The sequence below is a fragment of the Erinaceus europaeus genome, chromosome 9, assembly GCF_950295315.1.
Source record: "Erinaceus europaeus chromosome 9, mEriEur2.1, whole genome shotgun sequence".
In the NCBI taxonomy this organism is placed as follows: domain Eukaryota; kingdom Metazoa; phylum Chordata; class Mammalia; order Eulipotyphla; family Erinaceidae; genus Erinaceus; species Erinaceus europaeus.
In genome coordinates this window covers 31714354-31734022 of record NC_080170.1, presented here as the reverse complement: position 1 = coordinate 31734022, position 19669 = coordinate 31714354, and the positions used below count along the sequence as shown (strand labels likewise).

The 19669-nt window shown below is 39.6% G+C and overlaps 2 protein-coding genes and 1 non-coding gene across 3 annotated transcripts in view; 2 read left to right on the top strand and 1 right to left on the bottom strand.

The window, feature by feature from the left end:
• GFM1 (G elongation factor mitochondrial 1) overlaps positions 1 to 19669 on the top strand; it is a 54516-nt gene that overhangs the window by 15507 nt on the left and 19340 nt on the right. Inside the window, exons 9-13 of the mRNA XM_007521058.3 lie at positions 3980 to 4117; positions 6231 to 6332; positions 8317 to 8373; positions 9878 to 10015; positions 11686 to 11768. Of these exons, the coding sequence (XP_007521120.1) occupies positions 3980 to 4117; positions 6231 to 6332; positions 8317 to 8373; positions 9878 to 10015; positions 11686 to 11768 (518 nt within the window). The remainder of the gene's footprint in view (positions 1 to 3979; positions 4118 to 6230; positions 6333 to 8316; positions 8374 to 9877; positions 10016 to 11685; positions 11769 to 19669) is intronic.
• On the top strand, positions 11297 to 11373 carry LOC132540640 (small nucleolar RNA U2-19). The gene has a single exon (XR_009551830.1). It is a non-coding gene; the product is annotated as a small nucleolar RNA U2-19 (small nucleolar RNA).
• On the bottom strand, positions 11797 to 18492 carry LXN (latexin). Its single transcript, XM_007521057.3, has 6 exons — positions 18156 to 18492; positions 17390 to 17452; positions 15604 to 15781; positions 15213 to 15349; positions 12362 to 12424; positions 11797 to 12129 (listed from the first exon to the last, which is right to left on the bottom strand). The coding sequence occupies exons 1-6, from the start codon at positions 18282 to 18284 to the stop codon at positions 12031 to 12033; spliced, it is 669 nt and encodes a 222-aa protein (XP_007521119.2). The 5' UTR covers positions 18285 to 18492; the 3' UTR covers positions 11797 to 12030.

The window sequence follows — 19669 nt, the reverse complement described above, 5'->3', positions numbered from 1 at the left end:
TATATTCGGAAACCTTCTAGTATTAGAAAAAAAATGTTTTTACAGAGTATTCTAAAATGAGGAAAATAACTTTTAATTTAATTTAAAAAGTGCCAATTTTTATCTACATAGCTTTAAGAAATATTTCTTATGAGCCCCAGAGTAGTGATGGTACTCAGTTAAAGGCAAAGAATGTGTTTATTTTTAATGATTTATATTGCCAGACTGCCATCATACTCTCAGAATTATTATATTGTTTCATTGAGTCTTTATCTACATTGAGTACTTAAAAGCTCACTACTGGTATAATTTAGGACTAAGTAGAACTGGAAGTAATTATCCCAAATGAAATAGATAAAGGGGTGAAAGATGGTTTAATTCCTATGTGTTAAATGTAGCTAACTAAAGCAGGCAGCTTGCAAACAAAACAAAACAAAAACAAAAAACAAAAACTGTCTCTTAAACTTTTTTTTTTTGTTTGTTTGTTTGTTACCAGAGCATTGCTCAGCTTTGGCTTATGGTGGTGCAGGGACTTTGGAGGCTCAGGCATGAAGTCTCTTCGTATAACTACTTTGTAGAAAAATGTGATGAGTGTGTTTGTGTGTAGGAGGACATCAGAGGAACTTTGATGATGGTGCTGTGTTTTATACTCACTTATAGGTGTGGAACTATTCCCTTCGAGTCTTAAAATTTTCTAAACTATGTTAAGTCACTAAAAAATGATGATAATGATAAACTTGCAAAGTAGCTCACTTGAACAGTGCTCTTGCTTTGCACTCAACCCTGATTTGAGCTTCAGTCCCACTGTGTTAGAGAAAACTTTGGAGCTGCGATGTCTGTCTGTCTGTCTTTCTTTCTCCTCTGAAAAAAGTTGACCCAGAGTGGTGAAGCCCTATTGATGACAATGACAGTAAAATAAGCAGAGGTCATTATTAATTTTATAAGTAAAAGTGCTTTTAATGTTCTATTTTGTCTTAATTCTGAATGAAAGAGAAAAGTTCTATAGTGTACTTGTATTTCCACGTTTGTAGTTGTTCCTTGATTTTATTTTTTTTGGAGATTAAAGTGTTTTACTTCATTTGTTTTTATGACCATTCTGTAAAAAAGCTGAATTTTAAAAAACAATCAACAGCTTAACATTTAGATAGTTAGATTTATTGATCTTGGGCAGAGGTTAGATAGCATTATGGTTATGCAAACAGACTCTCATGCCTGAAGCTTTGAGGTCCCAGGTTCAATCCCCTGCACCACCATAAGCCAGAGCTGATAGTGCTCTGGTTTAAAAAAAAAAAAAAAGATATATTGATCTTGGAGCCAGGGAGATAGCTGTGGTAGTGAATGGAACTTGCATGAGAGAGGTCCCAGGTATGGAGCGCTGGTTAAAATAAACAAAAAATGTTGGGGGGACATAGCTGGTCGTTGAGCACATACATTATACAGTGTGCTTCTCTGCTTTCAGAGTGGAAGCTTTGTAAGTGATGAAGCCATACTGCAGGTGTCTTTCCCTCTTTATTCCCCTCCCCTCTCAATTTCTCTCTATCTTATCAACTAAAAGAAAGATAGCTAACAAACTACTACATCAGTCTTTTGTTCATGCTTCCATTTTTAACCTTAGAAATCTCTATATTAAAAAAAAAAAAAAGCAACTTTTTTTGCTACCAGGGTTATTGTGGGGCTCAGTGCCTGCAGACTCCACTACTCCTAGAGGCCATTTTTTTCCCTTTCCTCTTCACAATAAGAAACAGAGATAGAGACAGTGGAGAGATACCACTTCCAATAAGTAGGCACTGACATGAGGTGGCCTTGGGCTCAAACCTGGGTCCTTGTGTGTGAAAGTATGTGTACTCTATTGTGTGAGAGACCTGTTGGTCCTCTTATTGTTTCTATTACATAGTGGGTTTTCCCCCTTTGTTAATACTACCTTTGGGAGTGGTTTTTGTCCTATGCTATGAGATAGGATCTAAATATATTTCCTCTATTTCCAGAGGACTAATTTTCACTTACCAGTGTTTGAACAGTGCTCTACTTCCCCTCTGATAGTGAGGTTGCTTTTTACCTATTGATAAATGAATTTTATGTTTTAGATACTTACACCATATTCTGTGAGATAGTCATTCTAATGTGTGCCAGTTCTGTAATTTAAAAAAAAAATTTTTTTAACCAGAGCACTGCTCAGCTCTGGCTTATGGTGGTGTGGGGGATTGAACCTGGGACTTTGGAGCCACAGGCATGAGAGTCTGTTTTGCATAACCATTATGCTATCTACCCCTACCCATTCTGTACTTTTTTTTTCTTTCTTTCTTTTTTTTTATTTATTTAAAAAAGGAGATATTAACAAAACCATAGAACAAGAGGGGTACAACTCCACACTATTCCCACCACCAGATCTCCATATCCCATCCCATCCCCGCCCCTCCCCTGGTAGCTTTCCTATTCTTTATCCCCCTGGGAGTATGGACCCAAGGCCATTGTGGGATGCAGAAGGTGGAAGGTCTGGCTTCTGTAATTGCTTCCCCCACTGAACATGGGTGTGGACTGGTCGATTCATACTCCCAGCCTGGCTCTCTCTTTCCCTAGTAGGATGGGGCTCTGGAGAAGTGGAGCTCCAGTGCACATTGGTGAGGTAGTCTGGTTGGCATCATGCTGGCATCTGGAACCTGGTGGCTAAAAGAGAGTTAACATATAAAGCCAAACAAATTCTGTACTTTTTGGATGTGGGGCATTTAATGTTTTTGAATTAAACTTAAGTTTCTTCTCATTGTCATAGTTTTTCAAATATGTCAATTTTTAATTTTTATTTATGTATTTATTTTTACCAGAACACTGATAAGCTCTGGTTTACGGTGGTGCAGGGGATTGAACCTGGGACTTTGAAGCCTCAGGCATGGCAGTCTGTTTGCATAACCATTATGCTATCTACCCCTGCCCTCAAAAATGTCTATTTTTGCCAGTTTTTCTAAGTTGATTTAAAAAATTTATTAATTGAGAATCAGAGCATCAGTCTGGCACCTGCAGTGGCAGGGATCAAATTCAGAACCTCATGCCACTGTGCCACTTTTGTCTGCAGTCCAAAGTAATTTTAAAATCAGGTGTTTCAAAACTTCTCTGGGGATTTTGGTGATGTTCTGTTAGGCCTATACATTCATATAGGAATAATTGATCCGCTTAAAATAGATATCTAATTGATTAGTGTTAGTATTTGGAGAGAACTGGTGCTTGATTTTTTTTTTTTTTCATGTAGCCACTTCACAGAATTTTGTTGTCACTGGGACTTCGTTGATCCAGGCTTACTTTTTCAAGTAGAGACACAAGATGCAGAAAATGAGAGGGTGAAAGACACCACATCACCAAAGCTTCTTACAGTGTGTTGGGGTCTGACTCAAAGCTGGGTCTCATGCATGACCAAGTAGGAATCCTTCCAGGTTTGCTGTTTTGCTGGTTCATAGAATACTTCTTTGCAAAACTTGTAGAGAGTTATCAGTGTTTTTTGATGGGTAGTACAGTAGACTGTTCCTAATAGGTTCATTATTTTTTAAATTATTTTTATTTATTTCCTTTTGTTGCCCTTGTTTTATTGTTGTAGTTATTATTGTCACTATTGATGTCATCATTGTTGGATAGGACAGAGAAATGGAGGAGGGGAGAGAAAGATAGACACCTGCAAACCTGCTTCACCAATACGTTTGTTATTTTTATAATACTGAGACCTTTTATTTCATGTTTTATACTAAAATTCTAAGAGAAAGCAAAATTATGCAAATAATTTTCAAAACTTCAAATAATTTATCTCAGAGGGAGCAGAAATATCTTCGGTTACGCTCCCAACAAAGATAAGCAACAGCCATTTATATTCAAAGCTAGTGTTAAGTAGCTTATGATAATCAACTAGAACACATCTGAGACATACTGGTAAAATTGATAGGGAACCTTCTAAAATAGTTGTGAAGTTTACCTCCTAATTCTGATGTTATTTCTGCCCATGCCCTATTTTGACCTGTAGGCAGGTAGATTTGGACAGCTAACCTATGTTCGCAATTATCAAGGAGAACTGAAGAAGGGAGACACCATTTATAATACCAGGACGAGAAAGAAAGTGCGCATACAGCGGCTGGTTCGGATGCATGCTGACATGATGGAGGCAAGTACAGTGGCGTTGTGGTGAGGCCTGAAATTCCTCTCATACAGATGAAATAGGACTGCCTTGTTTGGTATTTTGAGCCCCCATCCCTGGGGGGGGGGGAAGACTAGCTGAAAATCAGTTCTAGCTTTTTAAAAAAAAATTTATAATTTTTCTCCTATGGCACAATAAAACACTTTGGTACAAGCTAAATTAGCAAGTGTTAACATATATTCTAGACCATTTTTATACCATTATTTATGAATTGACTATTTCCTCATTGGTCAAGTTTAAAGAGAAAAGGAATATTTTATATTTAGCTCCCTAAAACTCAGAACACAATTCAGCCCTTTCCTAAAGAACTTTTTTTTTTTTTTTTTTAATTATTGGATAGAGACAGAAATTGAGAAGGGAGGGGGAGGTAGAAAGGGAAAGAGTCAGAGAGACTCCTGCAGCCCTGCTTCACCACTCATGAAGCTTTTCCCCTGCAGATGGGGACCAGCAGCTTGAACCTGGGTCCTTGCACACAATGTATGCGCTTAACCAGGTGTGCCTGCCCCCCCAAAAAATCTATTCTTTTTTTTTTTTTTTTCCACTAGGGTTATCACTGGGACTCAGTGCCTGCACTATGAATCTACTGCTCTTGGAGGCTTTTTTTTTTCCTTTTGTTGCCCTTGTTTATTGTTGTTGTTATTGCTGTTGTTGCGTAGGACAGAGAGAAATCGAGAGAGGAGGGGAACACAGAGAGGGGGCGAGAGATAGACATCTGCAGACCTGCTTTACCACCTGTGAAGTGACCTCCCTGCAGGTGGGGAACTGGGGTCTCGAACCGGGATCCTTACGCTTGTCCTTGCACTTTGTGCCATCTGTCCTTATTAACCCACTGCACCACCACCCAGCCCCCTAAAAAGCTGTTTTTACATAGAATATTTTGCATAGTAGAATGGTGATTGTCGGAGGTAAGAGAAAATATAATTTCATACTTAATTTATCACATTGTTTATTGAATTTATTTTTAGAAACATGTCAGTTGTGAATGTTCTGTTTTTAAAATTATTATTATTACTTACAGCACTGCTCATCATAAGTTATGGAGTTGTGCCTTGGGTCTCAGAGCCTCAGGCATGAAAGTCTTTAGCATAAGGACAGTGCTGTCTCCCTGATAAATGAATGTTCAGTTTATATTTTATTTAAACACCAGCCACTCCCCTGAGACCATATTGGTGTTAGAATTCACCTGAAGATAGAAACTTTCTCAAGATGTGTCTTGGTCCTTTGACTGGAATTCTTGAATTGCCTCTGAATCTGCCGTAGCCTGCTGTGTTCTTTGGGTACTGGCAGGAGCACCAAGTCTGTGAGGTTGTCTTCTACTTCCACTCTTTCTCAATTCAGCTTTATATTCCCAGAGAAAGTTATTAAAATCCTAGTGACTTTCAGGAAGTTTGGCTAGACCTCTCCTGTAAAATGAATAGGCAGTCTTTTCAAATGGGACAACATTCTGCTGTGAAATGGGCAGCAGGGGGCAGACTAGAGGGTTTAGTGGTGGTCACACATGGGATCCCAACAGCTGTGTAACATTAAAGAGACATGCTTGCTCATTCACAGCTACAGCTGTTATGAATGAACTGTCAATACAGAAGGACAAAAGTAGGAAGCTTAGAGGCGCCAGTGCTTTGTCCTTGGGTTTCCTGTGTTTTCTGAACTGTTGGCATCTGTGAGAAGTTAGGGTTATTTTAAGTATAATGAGCTGCATTCTCCTGCCTTTGTTTTGAAAACTTCCTTTGCAGGTTTTCCTCCTACATCTTTGTCATGAGCATCTCTTTGTTGGATGGAGGCAGCACATGGTTGTTATTCCCACAGGAGTAACTTTAGAACTGTGCTGCCTTCCTATTGTCAGTATCATAGATTCTCCAAGTAATTAGCTCTTGAGTTTCCATCTGAAGTAAATTCTTACTAATCGGGGCTGGGTGGTGGCGCACCTGGTTGAGCACACGTTACAATGCACAGGGACCCGGGTTCAAGCCCCTGGTCCCCACCTGCTTGGTTTGGGGGAGTTTTACTAGTTAACTTTTCAGTTAGAAGGTGTGGACTTGTATTACTGGCAAATATCATTTTGTGTTTTTTGTTTATTTAGGATGTTGAAGAAGTGTTTGCCGGAGACATCTGTGCAGTGTTTGGTATTGACTGTGCTAGTGGAGACACGTTCACAAACAAAGACAATAGTGGTCTTTCTATGGTAAGTTGCTCTTTTTCAAAACTGTTCATCACTTGTATTTCAAGTCTGTTTTTCTTGGTTGATATTTATAAATGAGAGAGAAAAAGACCCAGACTATCTCTCTGGCACATGTAATGCCAGGGATCAAATATAGGACCTCGTGCTTATAAGTCCGGCACTCTAGCCACTGCACAACCTCCTAGACCACAGTCTGTTGTGGTGATTTTTATTTATTTATTTTTAAAAATTTTTTTAGGGGATGGTAATCGGTAGCTATTATTTTAATTATTTATTTTTTGTTAGTAATTTAATAATTGATTTACAGAACCACAGCCTGTTTTTAAGTAGAGCATTTGATACTTTAGTGAAACCACCCAGAGTTTCACTGGGTGTCATGGGCATCAAATGTGTGTTAGGTGTGGTTATTTGAATGTCAGAGGTGGAGATAGCACAGAGGTTATGCAAAAAGACACTCACGCATGATGCTCTGAAGTTCCAGGTTTAGTCCCCTGCACCACCAGAAACCAGAGCTGAACAGTGCTCTGGTTTAAAGTGAATACATAAGTAAATAGAATGTCAGTTATGCAAGTGCTCTATGTAAGCTCTTATACCTGATTTTCTTCATAAAGCAACCCCATGATCCTGCAAAGTTATGTGTGAAGGGAAAGTCCCTAATAGAGACAGCTGACTGTGTAGCTCTGAGTTCCCCTCCCTAGACCTGCCTTCTGGTTCTAGATGTGTCTCTAGTTGCTGACACCATCATTAGATGAGTCCTAGTGGAGTGTCCATTCCTAATTATCTCAACAGTCAGAAAAGGCCTTTTCCTTAATTCTCTTTGCAATGCCAGACAGTGACATCCAGCCTGGATATAGAATAGCATCACCTTGCCCTGTGAATCCGAGTCCCTTCTTCATTCAGAGGCTTGCATGGAAGAGCTCGCCTGCTGGTTCATGTCTCTGAATTCCCTTCACTTGCCTTTCTTTTCCTTAGAGGACAGCAGGCCCTCCCACAATATGACCATTTGTTTGTGGGCTGGTTCTTCTCCTGCAATCCATAGAGGGATTATGTAATCATTTAAGGGACAAGTCATTTGTAGTGAAGGGATGTTTATGTAAGAATTCAATGGGATGTTTATGTAAGAATTGGTGCCTCCCTTGGGAAAACTACTATAGTTTCTAATGGAGGGAATGGGAACACAGAACTCTCGTGGTGGGAGTGGTATGGTATCATACTTCTGTTCTTCCATACTTTTGTAAATCACTAAAAAAAAAGTAATTGGTCCCTCTAATATTGGAGCTCCATCGTAGTCCCTATATCAACTGATGAATTCATGATTTTTTATTGAGGGCCATATATTTATATGTATATTTTCCCCCCTGGGGTCTGGGTGGTAACACAGTGGGTTAAGTGCACATGGCACAAAGCACTAGGACTGAAGGATCTTGGTTCAAGCCCATGGCTCTCCACCTGCAGGGGGGTCACTTCACTGGCGGTGAAGCAGGTCTGCAAGTGTCTTTCTCTCTCCGTCTTACCCTCCTCTCTCAATTTCTCTCTGTCCTATTGAACAACCATGACAACAACAATGATAAACAAGGGCAACAAAAGGGAAAAATTAGCCTCCAGGAGCAGTGGGTTTGCAGTGTAGGCACTGAGCCCCAGCAATAACCCTGGAGGGAAAAAAAAAAAAGAAAAATAATTTTTTAGTGTTTGTCATTTTACATGTTGATTTAAGACACTTCAATATACCATAATTCTCTATAGATCTGGGGGGAACTAAGTAAGGGGGTGATTGATAGCATAAAATTAATCCACTCTTGATTCATGTATTTAATATATATATATTTTTTTAACCAGTGCACTGCTCAGCTCTGGTTTATGGTAGTGCAGGGGATTGAACCTGGGACTTCAGAGCCTCAGGCATGAGAGCCTCTTATGCATAGAGGTTATACAAACCATTATGCTATCTACCCCTGCCTAATTTTCTCTCTTTTAAAAAATATTTTAGGAGTCAATTCACGTCCCTGATCCAGTCATTTCAATAGCAATGAAGCCTGCCAACAAGGTAGGAGTTTGATTTAAAACTCAGTATGTTGTGATAAAGACTTGAGCTCTTTTTCTGTCTTGGACACCAGAGTGCTGAGTATAATTTTGTAGATTTAGGTCATAAAGGGAGGGAGAAAAAGAGAAAGCAGGCATTTGTTCCAAGTTGTAGTGAAATCTCATTGTAAGGCACAGTAGAATATTGGATAGATTGTTTCATGTTATAATGCTGAATTTGTGGTGGTTATGCAGTAAATGTCTGACTATAACATGGAAAACCTACAGATAAGACTTGATTCTTTTTTCCTTATTTTTATTTTTGGTGATGCCAGTGCCTCATACATGCACAGTTCCACCACTCTGGTCCAAATTCTTTGTTCTTTTAATTCAGATAACAGAGACTAAAACACTAGTCTACTGTGCAGCTCTGGTGGTGCTAGGGCTCTAACCCGGGCACTTGTCCTGGCCTGGCCCTGTGGTCTCACTTTAAATATGCTTTGTGATTGGGTTTTATGTCACTTAGCTTTCTATAAAGACAGAATTGCCTAAATATGTTCTCTATGACACTACTTTCCCGTGGAACTAGTCCTGGTCTTGAACGATCATTGCTTCATTCTTAATTTGCCTAAACACTTGTAACAAGCACATTGACATGGCATATTGAAAAATTAGAACTCAATTCATGCATTGAGTTGAGTTAACATTTGGTTACCTCTTTTCATCTGGGAAACTTTCATTTGCAAAACTTAATCTGATTTATTGTCTTATGGACACATTAACAACTACCACCTCTTCACTTGTAAATCTCTCAGACCTCCCTTGTGTGGTTCTTTTCCATTTAAAGCCCATGTGATGATGGCATTGGACCCACTCAGATCATTCACAGTCAGACTGTAATCACCTCTGCCAAGTACCTTTGCCATGGAAAGTGACTGACATAGTTTGGGGGCCTTACAGGCATATTTAGAGGACCATTGTTCTGCTTGCCTCATACAGAATTACATCTAAGTAGAATAATGATGCATCAAACCACGTCGCTGCAGACTGTGTGTTTGGGGGCAGGGGTGCTTGGGTATTGGCGCAGTCTTATACATCCCACAGCTTGTTTTAGAGGAAAGGATTTCAGTGTGACATTTGCCTTCTGTTGGTTGAGTCTACAGTTGAGTCTTGTTCTTGCTTGTGTGTAGGAGTTCTGAAATGTTGATATGGTAACATAGATTGTATGTCATGGGCCAGTTTTTTAAAGTGGACATTTTTTTGTCATTGTAACAAGAAAGGACATAGGTCTTGAATGCATTCGATATCTTGTTATGGGAAGAACAGTCTCTCATTTAGCTATTTCCTGCTTCCTTGCCTGGGTGGTAACCAGAATCACATCTTCAATGAAAGTGGTATGATCTGGGAGCCAGATGGGGGTGTTTTTAATTTCCTAAATGCTTCTATATTTGACTTCCTGCAGTAAAGTTCTTCCATCAGTCCCACTGGTTATGCTTAGTAAACTATGTAATGGCTTTCTTCTTTTAAAGAATGATCTGGAAAAGTTTTCTAAAGGTATTGGCAGATTTACAAGAGAAGATCCCACGTTTAAAGTCCACTTTGACACGGAGAGTAAAGAAACAATTGTATCTGGAATGGGAGAGTTACACCTGGAAATCTATACCCAGGTAATGAATAACAAGAATTCTTGGATTGAGATTTCATTGCACCAGAAAATGAAGTGTTTGCCTAAGAAACATTTAAATCCCTGGGAGAGCTGATGAGGAGAGAATAGGCATGAAGGCCAAATGAGCGCATTGCCAAAAAGCCGTAATTGTTAGTCTTCTTGCGTACAGGACTCAGATTTGATTTTGTGGAGCCCAGCTCCCTTCTGAGGTGAAGTGGGGTGGAGATGTGTGTGTTAGGAGAAGGTAGTACGGCATGAGGGATGGCAAAGGGAAGGCGGCTGAATGGTAGAAGCAACATAGTGCTGATGGCTTGCAATTAGACTGCACAGCAGCAATAAAATATCTAAAAAAATAGCAACAGAAAAAAAATGCATGCATGCAATTAACATTTGATGACCTCTTTTCATCTGTGAACTTTCATGACGAAAGATTAAGTTAAAAATATCTTTTGTTTCTTGGTGAAGAGTTCTCAGTGTAGTGACCATAAATCATAGTGGTTCTTCCCACTGTATTCTGATTTCTATCTGTTGATAGATATGGCACACTGCTTTCTCTGCTGTGTGGCATAAATAAATTATTTTTGCTCTCTAAATCTTTTTATTTATAAGATACTGCATAACCCTACAGTCGGTGCTGATGGGTTTGCATCACTCCCCATCATTCCGATAGTGGTCAGCTGGGACAAGTAAATCCTACTGCAGAAGGCTGACCCCCCAATGCCCACTCTGCAGCTGTTTCCTGCCTGCCTCTCTCACCATATGGATGAAAGAAAGGTAGATGGGGCCTACATTTCCCTAGGAAAGGTATTGTGTAAATACAAGTGAAAACAATATATATATATGGTTTCAGATGGAAAATTCTGGTTGTAAGTATATATTCAAAGTTCAGAAAGAAAATTCTGACCACTGACTCTTACTACTACTTGATTTTGTAATGATATAGAACAAAGGTGAAATTTTACTAGGTAGAGTAATTGGAGTAATTTAATCAGTCTGCATTAGAACTCATAAGGTAGATAAAGCCAGTTTCAGTGCCATGTGTCCTTATAAGAGAAATGATTTAAGATGCTTCTGTTTAGCAGGGGTAGATAGCATAATGGTTATGCAAAAAGACTCTCATGCCTGAGGCTCCAAAGCCCCAGGTTCAATCCCTTGCACCACCATAAGCCAGAGCTGAACAGTGCTCTGGTGTTAAAAAAAAAAAAAAAAAAAAAAAGATTCTTCTGTTTTGCTTATATTTAAATGAATGCTAATTCTCTTGAGATCTGCTCTTACAATAATGGATCAATGATGAAAATAGCCAGATCAGAACATCAGAAGCTCTTCAGTCTACCTGATGTATGATCTTTAATTCTGAGAAGCAAAAGCACTTAATTTTAACACTAGAATGAGAGTATGGAGGGAGTAGGTGGGTGGTGGCTGGTATGACATGGGTTACTGAGGGAGGACTTGGTGATGAACGGGTAAATATGTGTAAAAGACTGATGAATTCTGTGCAATGATGAACTGTTGACCTTATAACCATGAAGGTCTCTACATTTGATCTGAGCTCAGAGTATTCACTTTACTTAAATTTAAATACATGCTAAATTGTTCAAGATGCTTAGGGTTTCTTTCATCTAGTTTTGGTTCTTAAGTATTCCAAGAATTATTTCCCCTGATCTTTTTTAGAGAATGGAAAGAGAATACGGTTGTCCCTGTGTCACAGGAAAGCCAAAAGTCGCCTTCAGAGAGACTATCACTTCCCGTGTCCCGTAAGTATACAATATGAAACACATGAGCTGGAACTGAAGCTTTTTATTATGGGATACACATATCACTATTACTGATACAAGGCCATTTTTTTAAAACATGGTAATGTTTCTTATTACAGAATTTCTATGCTTAATACTGTAAGATATTTATACATGATGACACTGGGATAGGTTTGGCCCCTCACAGTAGATATGAATGAAGATGGACATCTACATCATTAATAAGCATGTTTACACTTCGTTCTAATGTTGGGCTCTTCAGTTATTCCAGTTGTGCTTCCTTTGGCAGTCGGCAGTTATGTTTTACTTTAGTACCATATTGTGGATGCCAGAGAACTTGCATTTGCCAAGGAATAATCTCCTGGAAGTAAAAGAAACTAATGATATAAGACTCTGAAAACATGTTGGGATTATATTTTGCTAGATATAAACCAGTATTTATAAAGAAACATTTATAAAGTAAAACTGCTCTAAGTACAAAAATATACTTAATTCTATTTGAATGTACAAGCATTCGGAGTTCGAGTTGAAATTAAGACACTGACAAATGACAGTTCTCATGAGAACAAATAAAAGCTTTGGTAATACCTTACCTGAGATACAATGTCATGAAGTAGGATGGTGTAGTCTAACTCAATGAAGTCATCATTTCTTTGCTGTAACAACAGCAGCAACAACAACAAAAAATTAAAACCCAAAATTTAAAGCTTAGTATCACTAGTAAAAACATTTTAATTAAAAAAATTTGCTTTCATTAATAGATGATTATAATACTTTAAGTAAAGATTGAAAGTCATAATTTATTTCAGTTTAAACTGACAGAAAAACTATTCTCATTAAATACATATATTTTAATATATATATGTGTGTGTGTGTGTGTGTGTGTGTGTGTTTTATTTGTTGTTACCAGAACACTGCTCAGCTCTGATTTATGGTGGAGGCCAGGGATTAAACCTGGGACTTTGGAGCCTCAAGCACGAGAATCTTTGTATAACCATTATGCTATCTACCCCTGCCCTAAAACTGTTTTTAAATTACTTTTTGTCACTCTCAAAATTATTAACCCACTCTACTTTTATTTTCTAAATTTTGGTACCTACATAAGAGCACTGCAGATTGTAGCTGTCATTTAGGAATCCTATTGCATCCAGTGGTCAGAAAAGTGCCATTTAAGAGAGAAACTACTGAAGTGAGCATTTACATTAAAGGTGACCACAGTTTTATAGTAGAACTTCTTTTTAAAAAATGAAGTTAAGTAATGAGTGTAGTTGATTGATTTTTGTCACTATATCCCCCTTACCACCAGGGCTTCACTGGTGCTTTTAAAGATAATTTAAAAATAAGAAACTGGGGCCAGGTGGTGTGGTGCACCTGGTTGTGCGCATACGTTACAATGCGCAAGGACCCAGGTTTGAGCCCCTCGTCTCCACCTGCAGGGGGAAAGCTTCACAAGTGGTGAAGTAGGGCTGCAGGTGTCTCTCTCTGTCTCCCCCTTCCCTCAATTTCTGGCTGCCTCTATCCAGTAAATAAATATAATAATAATTTTTTTTAAAACCCAGAAACTGCTTTCTCATTCTTGAATCTTAGTCTGAAGCAGTGGTTGAAGCTGTAGAGATTTTCATTAATATCTGTGAAGGAATAGAAGTTTTCTTTCATAAACCTGTTTGCACAGGAGCTGGGTTGTGGCACTCGTAGCAGACACATTCTACTGTGCATGCAAACTCTGGTCCAAGTGCCTAACTTTCATATGGGAATCTTTATAAGCAGTGGAGCAGTGCTACAGATGTCTCTCCTTCGCCCTTTCCTCAGTCTCTCTATCACTGTCTCATTTTCTATCAAAAGAAAAATGGGGGGTTAGGTGGGGAGGGGTCACTGGTGCTGTTGTCCAGGCACTGAATCTTAGCCTGGACAACAGACTGGTGGCAGAAAAGGAAAAAAAGGGGGGAAAAAATGTGTGCACTATTATCCACATTTTCTCTAAATTGGACTTGAAAATGATCATGCTAGTATAAACTCTCTAGACTGGTTAGTTATTTGAATCTTTGGTGGGATAGCAAAATAACAATAGCTCACTTGGATAGTATTTTACTTGGCCTTGTGAGCAAACCAGGTTTGATGCTGGCCTCTACTGCTTTAAAGAAGCCTTAGTGCTGTGGTATCTTTCTCTCTGCCTCTCTCCTTCTCTCTCTAAAAAAATTAAATAACAAATAGAAACCTTGGCATTTCACAGGGATCTTGTAACTGAGATTGATCTCTACAGAGATGAGCTTGAAATAGACTACTTCTTGGAATGTCGTGGTAACGTTTATGCTAGGGATTTGGCACCAGCTGATCATTGTAACTGGGTATACTGAGCTGTTTAATCAGTTGTTGCAAAACCCTGTGGAGTAAAAGGTTCCAGCTGCTTTGCAAATTGTTAGCAACAAGCTGAAACAAACAGGTCACCTGGAAAATCCTTTTCTCTTATGGGATTTTTGTATCTTCTTTGACATTAGTATTTTAAATTTCCATTAGCTACTACTACTTTTTGCTTCCTTCTCTTTTTAACCTCTTGATAAAGCTAAAATCAAGAGAGTTCTTATACAGTTAAGGCTTAGAAAGAGGCAGTTCTAACTAGTCATTGGACATTTAAAAAAAAAAAGCTAGGAGTTAGATAGGTTGTAAGTTATGACAAAATGGGTTATAAAATAAAATTACATACAGTAAGCTGCACAAGACTGAGATGCTAATATGCTTGTTTTGGCCAATCCCAAGAGAAAAAAAATGCCAGCGTATCTCTGAGTGACTGGTTTTCCCAGTCCAGTGGAGGGAAAGGGCAGTATGCACAATGATACTAATCTGAACCCCAATTTTTTATTGCCAAAGAAAATAATCTGTCTTAAACTAAGCACAGAAACTGAGTGCCAAATCATAACTCAAAACTCTACTGTGTTGAAACAGTATCTTCACAGTTTTATACCATTAATTGTAACTTAAATACTGAGCTCTTTTTTAAAAAACAAAATGACCAAATGGGCACAATTCAGTCTTGACTTAAAAATGTTAACCCTGGGGGTCATGCAGTAGCGCAGCATATTACACGCACTTGGCGCAAAGCCCAAGGACCGGCATAAGGATCCCAGTTCAAGCCCCTGGCTCCCCACCTGCAGGGGAGTCACTTCATGGACGGTGAAGCACGTGTCTATCTTTCTCTCTCCCTGTCTTCCCCTTCCCTCTCAATTTCTCTCTGTCCTATCCAACAGCAGCAGCAGCAGTGACAACAACAACAACAATAATAATGAGAACAGCAAGGTTAACAAGTGCAGCAAAATTGGAAAAATGGTCTCCCGGAGCAGTGGGTTCATAGTGCAGGCACTGAGCCCCAGCGATAACCCTGGAGGCAAAAAAGAAAAAAGAAAAAAGACAGCCCTTTCAGTAGTGTACTTTATAGAAAAAACTACTTACCACTTGTTTGACAGTTTGAATTTTTGCCATCTTATACCATGTGTTTTCAGTAGAATTCTGCCATATTACGTAGCCACAAGCGACCCAGGCTAAATGTCTAATTGGCTTCATTTCTGGAGCTACATTGCCGAAACTGTCTGGTGAGGAAAGCATCTATATGAGCAGTGAAATTATTTATAGATACAGTCTCAACCTTAAAAAGATCTCAATACTTGTCTTAATTTCCTTAGATAATGTATAGAAAATAATTATGCCATTGCTCTGTAGATTTCTGAGGTCTTAGGTTCGTGGTGAAAATTTTTGCAAAAGCAAGATAATTGCTATTTCCAATATAATGTTAATAACTCTGAGCATAGATTACAGATATTAAAGTTACATAATATTTATATACCTGGAATATTTTGTGCTTCTAGCGGTTCCTTCATGGCCTTCAGTCTTTGATAAAATGTGCTATCCTCTTTATCTGGGTTCTTTCCGATTTCTCCTTCAAATGTGAAATTGACTTTTGGTGCAGTATCTTGTCCCACTGGAGGATAGACTACTTCAGCAGTGCAGTTCACCGTAACTTGCTGATTGAAACATTTTGTAAAGATCTTTACATGTATTTGTGCATTACATGCAAATAGTTTTTCGCTTATTGTTGGTGTGTCAGATTTGACGTAAGTATGTCTGTTTCATGAGACATCTAACTGGACACTTAGTAGTATGCTTAGTAGTTTTCCTTAAAGAATATAAAATAACCTTCAGACCTCATATGCTTCAGGCTGTGTCAGTATTAATGGGTTATCCTTTTACAGGATCATATTTTAGTCTGACTTCTTTTAAGAATTCTGTTCTTACAGCTCCTAAAGTAATAAGACATTTTCTCAAGCCTTGCTACAACAGTCTATATCTAGGTGTAAAATTAGAAAATTGGGGTCATGCAGTGGGACACCTGGTTAAGTAGACACTTTAGAGTGTGCAAGGACCCGGGTTCAAGCTCCTGGTCCCACCTGCAGGGGGAAAGCTTCATGAGTGGTGAAGCAGGGCTGCAGGTGTCTCTGTCTCTCCCTCTCTATCCCCCCTGCCATCCCTTTCAATTCCTTTCTGTCTTTATCCAGTAGCAAATAAGTAAATAAAGGTTTAAAAAATTTGATTAAAAAATATAAAATTAGAAAATGGTAGCATTAATTCTGCTCTGAAAAGATGGCAGCCTAGCAACTCAAATGTTTTGTAAAGAACTTCTTTAGGTTAGCCATCACCTTCTGAATTATGCATAACAAAAGGGCAAGCTTTTTTAAAATTTCAAAATGGTTTGTTACAAATTGCAGTCAGTACCTTTTAAGCTTGTCTTACTAATAATTTATAAGTGTATGTTTTTGTTTTGCTTTTTAATTTCCCTGCCTCATTAGTGAAAGATCCTTTTCTGAACACAGTGATGTCAACTGGCCATTCTGTTGCTCATAAATATCTAAAAAGTACTGGCTTTCTTTTCATAAGAATAGCACGAAAAGAAGATTTATAAACATAATGATGGAGAGTGAACTTTTTACTTGTTTGTTAGGCATTATGTTCAGACTGTTTTATGAATATAGAATTTTTTAACCAGAGCACTGCTCATCTCTGGTTTATGTTGGTGCCAGGAACTGAACCTGTACCTAAGAGCCTCAGGCAAGAAAATTGTACTGCATACCACTATGCTGTCTTCCAACCCCTTTTAAAATTCATTTCCTTCCTACCAAACCACTGCTTAGTTCAGGCAAATTGTAGTTCTAAGATGTGAATCTGGGACCTCAGCCTCAGGCATGAGTTTTTTGCATAACCACTGTTCTATGTCCTGATGCTATATAACATTTTTTAAGAAAATGGATTGATGTGTAGAGTCTGTTTTCTAAATAACAGAAGTACTTAATAAAGGGGCCTGGCACACTAAGAACACTACACATCACAATATGCAAGGACCCGGGTTCAAGAACCACCTGCTGGGGGGAAGGTGGAGCAGAGCTGTAGGCATCTCTCCTGTTCTCTTATCTCTGTCTCTCAACCACTAGCAGAAAGAAAAGAATAAATATATTTCAGAATGCAAAACTGACTCTTTGGTGCAGGGTACTTTTATGTTAGATTTCAGAATGTCATTAATCATCCAAGATGATGCAGAATATTTAGAATCTAACTAATGACAAATATATTTTACTTACTTTATGGATAATTTCTTCCACAGAAAATTTAAGGCGATACTTACGACCTCCTCCTGGAATATCCTAAAATTAAGAAAACATGCTGATTTATTATGACAATAACTCAACTCTTTGCATTGTTAGAAAACCCCATTCTTACGTAGGAGGAGTGGCTTGCTGGTGGTGGTGGGAGTCAAAGGTTAAATTCTGAGATCTTAAAAAAAGGCACATAGTATGAATTTGCCACCTAATGCAGCAAATAAGCTATTCACTGGGTAAAAGTCTATGTAAATAAATACATAGTACAGTTTCCTCAGTCACCAGACTTCAGTCTGTTAGGGTTTGTGATCCCAAAATCTAGCAGGTTAGCAGGAAGATGTTACAGATGTTGGTGCTGTTTTTTTACTTGTGTACAAGTGGACGTGCAAAATGGTTTAAAAAAATTATTTTAAAAGATTCTGAGTCAAGATACAACTGTGAGTTTTTACAAACCTTAAAGATTGTGGGCAATGAGCTTGGATCATATAAATATGGTGCAATTCCAAATCCATTCTGTTTTAGTCCGAGCAAACAAAGTCAAAGCCTTTGAATGGCTCTACAGGTCTCAGTGGGGCAGAGGGAAATGCAGCCTTAGTTTGGAATATTTTCCCATTTCTTGCCTGTCTTTCTTTCCAGTGAAAGCTCTCTGGCTGTCTCTGCCATCCCTGGCAACAAACTGCAGTACCCTGTGGCTAGTTGTAGCTTGTTCCCAGAAGCCCAGCCCCCACTCCTCCTGCCCCTAACTCACCTCCAGGCTGGCCTGCTCCACCGAGCGCACCATGAACACCTGATGTGGGGAGCCCTGCTGGTAGTTGATGCAGTTCTCTGCCACAGAGGCAGCCCGAGAGGCTGGGGCGTGCGTTGGCGGAATCTCCATGAGGGCAAGTGCAGGCGGCCTGCGGGACCTCCAGGAACCAGGCTGGGCTCGGAGAATGAGTATGGGGACAGAGATGCCACGCCTGGGCACCCCTGCAGTGCTGTGTTCCTTCCCAGTGGGTGGCGCGCGTGGGTGTTGTGTCGCCTAGCTAGCGGGATCTCCAGTCCTTCCGTCTTCTAACCTACCCTCCCTCCTGCACTCCTCCCCTTTTCCTCTCTCCCTCCAGGAAGCACTAGGCTCTGGCTCCCGCCCCTGGTGCCCCGCCCCTGGTGCCCCGCCTCTGGTGCCGCCCACAGTCTGCTGCTCCTCTGTTGACAGAGACTGCAAGTCTAGGCTAGGACTCCAAATCTATCTTTGCAGAAGTGCAGGGAGGGGCTTTCTGACTCAGCCCTTTAAGGAGCTTTTTGCGTCCCCAGTTTGTCCCAGCAGCTCCTGCACAGCTCCTCATAGGCCTGGGCTAGGGGCAAAGTCCAAGGAGCTTCTTGAGTGAACTGGACCTTAGCCCGCCTACTGTGAGTCAGGAGAGCCCGCTCATCCCCATCTTTCTGTGGGTTGGACCTTTCTGCCCAAATCTGGTGTGAATACAGAATGTTGCCTGCACCTTCTTCCCTTTACTGGCCAAAACTGATTTTTTTTTTTTTTAACCACAGGACCACAACTTCCAACTTTCTGAATTGGCTTTGAAACTTAAAGAATAAAGCTATTAAAAAACTGGCCAGGGAGATAGTGTACTCTCCAAGTAGAGTGCAGAATGTGCATGTGTGGGGCCCCAGCTTTGCTCACCACATGCCAGAGCACCAGAGCAGAGTGATAGATAAGTTTTCCCACTATGTGAATCACTATAAGGAAGTAACTTCTGACAAAAGAACTTTAAAATTTCTTAAGTGTGGGACAGGGGTAGATAGTATAGTAGTTATACAACTAGACTCTCATGCCTGAGGCTCCAGTGTCCCCCCCCTCCATACCACCAAAAACCAGAGCTGAGCAGTGCTCTGGTTAAAAAAATAAGAAGAAAGAAAAATCATATTTTAATGTGTAATTTAATAATGACCAGTAAGATTGTGGGGGGCCGGGTGGTGGCGCATCTGGTTGAGTGCACATGTTACAATGGGCAAGGACCCAGGTTGGATCCCCTAGTCCCCACCTGCAGTGGGAAAGCTTACAAGTGGTAAAGCAGTGTTGTGGGTGTCTCTCTCCCTCTCTATCACCTCCTTTCCTCTCAATTTCTACCTGTCTCTATCAAATAAATAAAGATAAGCAAAAAAATTAAAAAAAAAAGATTGTGGGATGAAAGGATTACAATTCCAGGAGTTGGGCAGTAGCACAGCGGGTTAAGCACAGGTGGCACAAAGCGCATGATCCTGTGTTAGGATCCCGGTTTGAGC

Excerpts from the sequence above, each read along its gene's own strand:
- LXN (XM_007521057.3), bottom strand. The coding sequence starts at position 18,284 with ATGGAGATTCCGCCAACGCACGCCCCAGCCTCTCGGGCTGCCTCTGTG. Across the intron at positions 15,350-15,603 it reads AGAAGCACAAAATATTCCAG|ACAGTTTCGGCAATGTAGCT; the intron begins GTATATAAATAT and ends TTTCCTCACCAG. Across the intron at positions 12,425-15,212 it reads TTCAAACTGTCAAACAAGTG|CAAAGAAATGATGACTTCAT; the intron begins GTAAGTAGTTTT and ends CTGTTGTTACAG.